At 41.0% G+C, this 8252-nt stretch overlaps 1 protein-coding gene across 1 annotated transcript; it reads right to left on the bottom strand.

Annotated features, from left to right (window-relative positions):
- Positions 1-3408: 3408 nt before the first annotated feature.
- On the bottom strand, positions 3409-4554 carry LOC116701521 (DNA translocase FtsK; the record flags this gene model as incomplete). The annotated part of the gene is given in 3 exon segments (XM_032535259.1): positions 3409-4190; positions 4293-4351; positions 4435-4554. Coding segments are annotated over 3 exon segments (864 nt in total), but the record flags the coding sequence as incomplete, so codon positions are not given.
- Between the last annotated feature and the right edge of the window lie 3698 nt (positions 4555-8252).

The following is an 8252-nucleotide window of genomic DNA, read 5'->3' on the forward strand; positions in this document are numbered from 1 at the left end:
CAACTCTCACAATTTGCTCCCAACGTACAGCAGTACTTTGAGATGTGTCAATATCCATATGGTCAAATATTGATTTGAGCACAGTCCGTGATCGTGTTAGAGATTTGCTTTAATAGGCTGTAAAAAGAGTCTTGGATCACAGCACCTTGTTCTTCTAGCAGTAAAGGTCCATATGCAGCATATAGAATATGCTATTATTTTGAAGTTATGGGGATTTTTTTGTGTGTGTATCAACTGAACATATGACCCTAGTTCATGTATTGCACTGTTTTTGAATTCAGTTTTTTAATACCATTGTTTATTAACATACATTAAGTCCTTAATTTGTAGCCAGAATACAGTATGCGTTTCATCTTGTCCGTCAGCGGGCTCCTCTTTCTATCCACGAGGCATGGCGCCCTCATGTGGCCACAGCAGCACAGTACAGCCGGCTGTACCACAGTGTGTCCCTGCATCATAATGTTCCACTTCAGTTAGGTAGGATCAGGGTTGTCTATATCCACGCCGTTCCACTTCCAGGATTGCTCTGGTGCTGCAGGAAATTCCACCAGATGCATGTCGTCTTCGCCGATGTCCGTTGCCTTCCTCTTTCTTTGTGTTGGCGGTCTAACCTCCGGTGGATTTCTGAGGACTATGGTTAACTGCTCCTCAGATTTCTGCAGGGTAAATCCAGACAACTAGCTAGACTGAGTTTTCTCTTGCACAACAAACAACTTTCCACCAAAACAAGTTCCTTCCCCGAGAATATTTTGCAGCAGCTACGTGCCACCCATGAAAATATGATTGGTTTAAAGAGATGCCAATAAACCAGAGCACGTTTTACGCCCATCCCAGGATGCTACGTGGACCAGCCAGACCCTCCTTTGCAGCACTGTGGAGGAGCGAGACTAGGATTAGGGCCACATGTGATAAATGTATTTGAGTTCTGAGTTTAAACTTAGAACTGGAATACATTTTTCAAGTGTCCCTAATCCTCTTCCATAGTAAATACACTTACTGTGAGCTACAAGTAGAAGATAAGACAACATAGTTGAACCAAACGGCCACCATATTATAAGGACTCAACTTCATTTTAAAAAGGGAGCTTCAATGATTATTGCACATCCAGAAAATTTGGCTTAGGACAGCTTCTTTAAAAAAATATAATAAATAAGTATATATGTATAATCAGCAAGTTGCAATATCCCCCTGGTTTTTAGTCCCCGTTATGTGTATCAACTGAGCATATGAGCCTAGTTTGTGTATTGCACCGTTTTTGAAGCTTCAAAACAGTGGGTCCTACATTTCCCATGATGCAACTTGATAGCATATTTTGTTAGAACCTTGCTAGCTGGTAAATGTTACATCTTTAGTCTCCATGATTATCATTAAGGGTTCTTTTTAAGGCTCATTTTTTCAGACACCAATATTGTTTATATGGGCCCCACAACATTGACAAAGTGCAGTAAAATACTTTCAGTTACATCAAAAATATAAGTGAATACTTCAGTATTTGTTAGAGAATTACATTAAAAAAAAAAATCTGTAAAACCTTTAATTTCTTTAAAAAAAGTCTTCATTGTTAAATGCATGTCTTTAATTGTAATATATTACACTTTAGATGTGGAATTGTTATAAACCATTTACATTATATAGACCTGCATATTCCTCCAACACCCTAAGAGGTATACCTATTTGATTCATGTATTGCCAATGGTAAAATATAGTGGCATTTGTATGTAAAACCGCTTCCTGCGTTAAGTATTCTGAGAAGTGGAACATTTGGGCATATGTACGTGTTATCAATGGCACACTGTACACGTGTGTATACATTTTTGATGCACTTAATACAAAACTGTTCTTGGTTGCTTTTCTAGTTTAAGAGTCACATTTCTGGGTTAAGAATGAACTTGTACATAGACATGTAATGAAACCATTACTTTACCTCACTTCTGCAAATAATTGCAACATTGTGGGATGCCATCTTTTTATCCCTGTTACAAAAACACTTGTTTCAAAAGCAACAGCACTAAACCGGTTGCTGGTTCTGTCATCTCCCCATCTATATGGAAATATAAGACTGAGGATAAGTGAAACTCATCTCTTACAGTCTTCAGTTACTCCCCAGCAAGAGCCAAAAACTATTGCGTTTCATGTACTGTAGCCTCAATTACATAGTTACTGGTCCAGTGAACTCAGGCTATAAGATTGTGCAGTAGGTTATTATACAAGCCTCCCAAGTCAGTCCCAGTTTTCTTGAGAACACTGCTATGGCAGATGAAATGCACATGGAATACACACAAGCCATTGGAGGTTCTGGCCAGTTTTCCCTGGTTAGTACTAAATCCTTAAATCACAACCCTTATTTAAAATTCAGCCTTTAATTCGTCAGTTATAAGCAACCTTCATACAATAAAATGTTGAACATTGTGTACCTTTTAATGCAGGCTAATATGTTAAAGCACTGCGGAGTGACTAGAAGGCTCCAGGATGAATTAAGGCATGTCTATAGCAGGAGAGAATAAATGTCATGATGATTTAGAATTCTGCTTTTGTACAACTATAGAAAGGCCTAATTTGGTTTTAAGACTTAAATTCCCAGCTTAATCCCAGTTTTCGGCATTAGTCTTAAAATTCTGTTCAAAGCATTAAGTTTGCTACAGTTTACACACTAGATGGCACCAAGCCATCATCAATATGTAGACTTGCTGTGGCAAGTACCAGTACCACAGCTAGTGGGAAGTGTTGAAGTAAAGACAAACCCATGTTATAAATTTAGAAGTTTTTATTTATATATAAAAAAAAGAAACTTATCCAAGGACACCTGCTGCACCTATTAAGAAAGATGTGTTAGAAACCTGGTTAAAGAATTTATAACCATGATCAAGTAGGCTACTCACCAGCTGTAGCACATGCTTATCCTATTGAGACTTGATCCGGAGCCATTTCACCTGATCAACACCAGGGATCCAGGGTGTGTAAGATACAGACTGTTCAGGAGCATCGTCGCTTGGAGGGGCCGCCGGACGCTGGGGAGCCACAAAGCTCGGAGGGGCTGCCGGACGCTGGGGAGCCACAACATAAGTTGGTTGAGACACCGCGTAGCTCTGGACCTGGGGGATAACCTGGCGCTGTGGAGGCTCGTAGCTCTGGACCTGGGGGATAACCTGGCGCTGGGGAGGCTCGTAGCTCTGGACCTGGGGGATAACCTGGCGCTGGGGAGGCCCGTAGCTCTGGACCGGGGGGGGTGGGGGCGTCGCGGATGGGTTGGAGGGGGAGGCTGTGCGGGGTGGGGATAACCTGGCGCTGGGGAGCCCGTAGCTCTGGACCTGTGGTATACCTGGCGCTGGGGAGGCCCTAGCTCTGGACCTGGGGGATAACCTGGCCTGGAGAGCTCATAGCTCTGTGGGCCACTGGCGTTGGAGAGCTCTTGTAGCTCTGGACCTGGGGGATAACCTGGCGCTGGGGAGGCCAGTTGCTCTGTGGGGCCGCTGGGCGTTGGAGAGGCTCGTAGCTCTGGACCTGGGGGATAACCTGGCGCTGGAGAGGCTCGTAGCTCTGGACCTGGGGGATAACCTGGCGCTGGGGAGGCTTGTAGCTCTGTGGGGCCAAGTCAAGGTCTTTCAGCCGTTTGATAGAAAAGCCACCAAACTGATCAGGGATGGTGTAGGTTTTGGTTGGGGCATAGTGCTGACTGTCAGGTGTCTTCATACTGCGTGGCAGGAAGGCAGCTGGGGCACTGTGTTTGGACATTTCACCTTGGTTTGTGCGAGATGAGAAACGTTTCAAGGTTTCAGAGCCATGACGTTGAGACACTCTTTTTGCTACGACACTGGCTGAGGTTTTCGTCCTGATAGGACTTCTGTGTGGCGTAAGCTCGTCGGTGCCAAACAGGCTGGAAGACTTGGGAGCGAATTGAGCCACCGGTGCTTTTGAATGCTGGAACACCAAGTTGGCTTTGCCTTCCCTAGAAGGATTCTGAAGAGACGCATCATTGCTGGACTGATACCTAATGGCAGCTTTGCCACTTCTAGGCTGGATGTAGCCACTACCAGAAATTGCCTGGCTAGAATCACTAACTAAACGCCCTGCATTGTGGCTACTGCTCTGGGCGGAGCGTGGAACAGCCTGTCTGAGTTGATTCTGGGGATAGCTGCTGCTAACGCCACTATCCTGTTGCAACAAGCCAACAATGCTGTGCGGTCTGTGATCTGCAAATGGAAAAAAACAATATATATATAAAAATACAAATTACAAACCCACAGCTAGCAAACAAGAGCACTAAAAAAAATTGATACTTGTTTTCTACTCACCTTGTGTATCCCACATACACAGTACATGCTTTGCCTGAACTAAGCAAATCAGCAACAACCTGCCAAAAACACATCAGGGTCAGAAGAAATGGGACAGCTAACAACAAGTCAACACACACCGAGAACAGATGCAACAACTTACCCCAAATGAACTCCACAAGCCATTTCTGTGTTCTAAAGCGTGCAGCCTGGTCACAGCAACAGTAGCCAAACTGTCCTAAAGCGACTTGCTCTGCAGGTAACTACAGCACACAGGTAGTATTTATTGCAGCCTGCATCCAATCACTGCCTAACGAGCTGATTGTCTACAGGTGCGTGGTGCTGCTGCAGGCGGACTGAGAAAAGAGTGCTGTTGATTTTTCTTAATCCATGCCACCTTTGTGTTTGCAAATCCTGTGTTTCTATGCACAGAACCAGTGGCGGAATGTACTTAAGTACATTTACTCCAGTAATGTACAACATGTGCAACTTTGAGGCACTTGCACTTTACTTGAGTCTTTTCTTTTCATGCTACTTTCTACTTCCACTCCACTCCATTTCAGAAGGGAAGTTTTTTACTTTTTACCCCAAGTCCCCCTACAAATTATGAGGTTTGCATACAAAACACACGTAGCATGTAATTATTTGAGTAGTTAAACCCTCATGTTGTCCTCGTGTCAAATTGAACTGTTTTCCTATATCAATGTTCATTTTAACGACCCAATTGTAATTACCCAAAATAACGCGATTGATTCCACACAACGCTCTTTGGGGTGATTTTGATGGGTAATTTTGGGGGTGTTTTATTCAATTTTATAGCATTTGAAAAAGAAAATTTAAGTGGTTTTGAAACGGTATTGAGTAAAAGTTGACATATTCCAGTCTGTGATTATCCATCAACATCCATTCCTTTAATTTTAGTCTAAATAATTCCTAATTTCTGCTTTTCGAACTCAAACATGAGGTATAATTTCCTATAAATGAGGTTTATAAATTCCAAAAATGATTGTAAGACTAACGTTAATAAGTGAGTGTTACGTAGTGTTAAACGTCTAAAAAGTGACAAACATTGAATAAAAGGGAGTGGGTGTTGAAAAAAATGGTAAAAAAAACATAAGGAAAAGTTTTGAAAAAAAATGATAAAAAACGTCAAATTGTTGATTTTCAATTTTAACGGGAAGACCACACAAGGGTTAATTTATAAATAAACAATATAACAGCCTACAAGTCCAGTTAAAATTATTTGGTTTTTGAAATGTGAGGATTTTTCTGCATTGTACTTTCAAATACTTTACATTTTCCTGATGATACTTACATAATTTTACTTAAGTAACAATTTAAATGCAGGACATTTACTGGTAACAGAGTATTTTTACAGAGTGGTATTACTACTTTTATTTAATTAAAGGATCTGAGTACTTCTTCCACCACTGCAAGGAACTGTAGGCTGTAATCTTTATTTTGCTTGAACAAGCTTTTCTCCCACACATATAGTAACAGCTTCTGCCTGCTTTGTTACACTGAGATTTCTCCTCGCTGCATCAGGCCTAACCTTGAGAAAGATCATGTCGGCCATGATGGCCTTGTTAACATTATTAATGATGGCTCCTGCACCCCCTTGACGCTGAATAGACCCAGGCGGTACACTGCCGTAATGATGCGCTCGACCCTAACTGTGACAAACAACGCAACAAGATCAGCATGCTTCCACCTTCTGTTTGCAGACTATAAATCACAAGCCAGCACCACAATCTCCACATCAACGGTGGAATGTAACTATGTACATTTACTCCAATACTGCGCTTAAATACAAATTTGAGGTACTTGTTTCTCAAATTTTACTTTTCATGCCACTTTCTACTTCTAATCGACATTTCAAAGAGAAATATTGTCCTTTTTACTCCACTACATTCATCTGACAGCTTTAGTCACTAGTTACTAAAGACATTAGGATTCTTGCACACAAAACACATGTAGTTTCTAAAATACGGTGTTTAATTATGACTAAAACTGTTAGGACCATTTTTCAGTTTCTAAAATGTGTCTTTTCTGCATTGAGTACTTTCACTTTTAATGCTTTAAGCACATTATCCTGATGATCCTTAAATACTTTTACTTAAGTAATAATTTCAATGCATGACTTGTACTTGTAACAGAGTATTTTTACAGTGTGGAATTAGTATGTTTAGTAAAGAGTCTAAATACTTTGGCTATCGCTGCTCCACGACATGCATTCCAATTGCATTTGAATTTTCTTCCTCAAATGTAACTGGGAAGAAATGACAAGCAAAATGCCTGACTTTCTTCTCGAGTGTGATATAATCAGCTCCCTGTGTCTGTTTGACTGATCTGGGACCATGTGGGACGCTCCACATGAAAATGACCCCTTGCACTGTCAGTGTAAGTGACGCACACACTGAGGACACACTCCCTGGTAGTCTGGCAGGTGTGAATCTTCATCCCAGACTGTGCTTGGTCAATAGTGTTCATTAGTGACACTCCCTTGCAGCTAAAGGAAGCATGATGCAAGCGCCCGACAAGTGAATCCGTCACTCTGTCCTACTTTCCCCAAGTACTCTATACACCTTCATGGGGTGCACTTTTTAAAGCCAGATTTATTGAAAATGCACAATCTTATTTTTGCGTCTTTTAGGCGTTTGAGTATTCGATATTCACACGGGCATCCTGTATGTGCCACAGCGGCAATAGCAAATTTCCTCCTCTCGGCCGTTGGAAGGAGTGACACCTCGCATGCAATGACCAGATGAGTGTGGTGGCTTAGATCAAAAGACACAATTTCCTGTCAGAGGAAATAGCTCAGAGGATTTTTCTTTCAGGAACACTTTCCTCCTTTCTGAATTCTTTCCATTACGCTTATTGACATGCATATGAGCAAGAAGTCAAATCAAGTGAAAGTCCTCCATTGGAATCAGGAAAAAGATTCCTGATGGATAGATAGAGATAGAGATAGAGATACTTTATTTATCCCGAAGAACATTAAGGTGTCCAATAGTTTATACACAACATTCATACACAGGCTCACAGACATATGACATAGTGGAGCGCGGGGCACTTTATGGTTTTAGCTAAACATTTCTAAAGCCATTCAAGTTTTATTGCTCATATTTTTATACAGGCAACATGCATATCTCTGCTACAAATGTGCACCAGAAGTTTGTTTGTAGGAACTACCGTTGTTAAACAATTCCACCGAGAGAGGCGATAGGTGAAATGTTACAACGTGCCCCATATGCGGGGTTAGTTGTAACAGATGGCGGGTTAGTTGTAACACACAGTAGTTGTATCTAACACAATAAATTTAATAGCATGGTGCTATCCACCTAATACAACTCTATAAAACACTTTGTAACTAAACTTTCCATATTATAGTTTAATTTTTGATCTATTAAAACGCATGACCCTTGTGTGTGAATATATTTGTTAATTTGTACTCTGATTTGTAAAAAAAATAAACAAAACATTTTCTTTTCTTTTTTTAATTCAGCAAGACATTTAAACCGTTGTGTTGGGACATAGCAGATGCCATATGAACCCGCTGCACCCCTAACTTCCTCTCTCCACCTCGCTGGCTGCCAGACAGAGCACCTCCATAGAAACCCCTGCGTTACTTGGTGCTATGGTATCATAGTGCAAAACACAGGCCTTCAAAAAAATATACACGTAATATGTCAGAGTAACATAAATGGCGAACGTACGGAGCCCCAGAGGTGACATGGAGAAAAAAACTAATACATGAACTGGGGACAAACACTTTTGCAAGATCTTGACTTTGTTTTGCGATATCTCCAGTTTTATTTGTGATATCTCCAGTTTTATTTGCGAAATCTCCAGTTTTATTTGCGATATCTCCAGTTTTATTTGTGAAATCTCCAGTTTTGTTTGCGATATCTCCAGTTTTATTAGCGATATCTCTAGTTTTATTTGCGATATCTCCAGTCTTATTAGCGATATCTCTAGTTT

The sequence above is a fragment of the Etheostoma spectabile genome, chromosome 14 (assembly GCF_008692095.1).
Source record: "Etheostoma spectabile isolate EspeVRDwgs_2016 chromosome 14, UIUC_Espe_1.0, whole genome shotgun sequence".
In the NCBI taxonomy this organism is placed as follows: domain Eukaryota; kingdom Metazoa; phylum Chordata; class Actinopteri; order Perciformes; family Percidae; genus Etheostoma; species Etheostoma spectabile.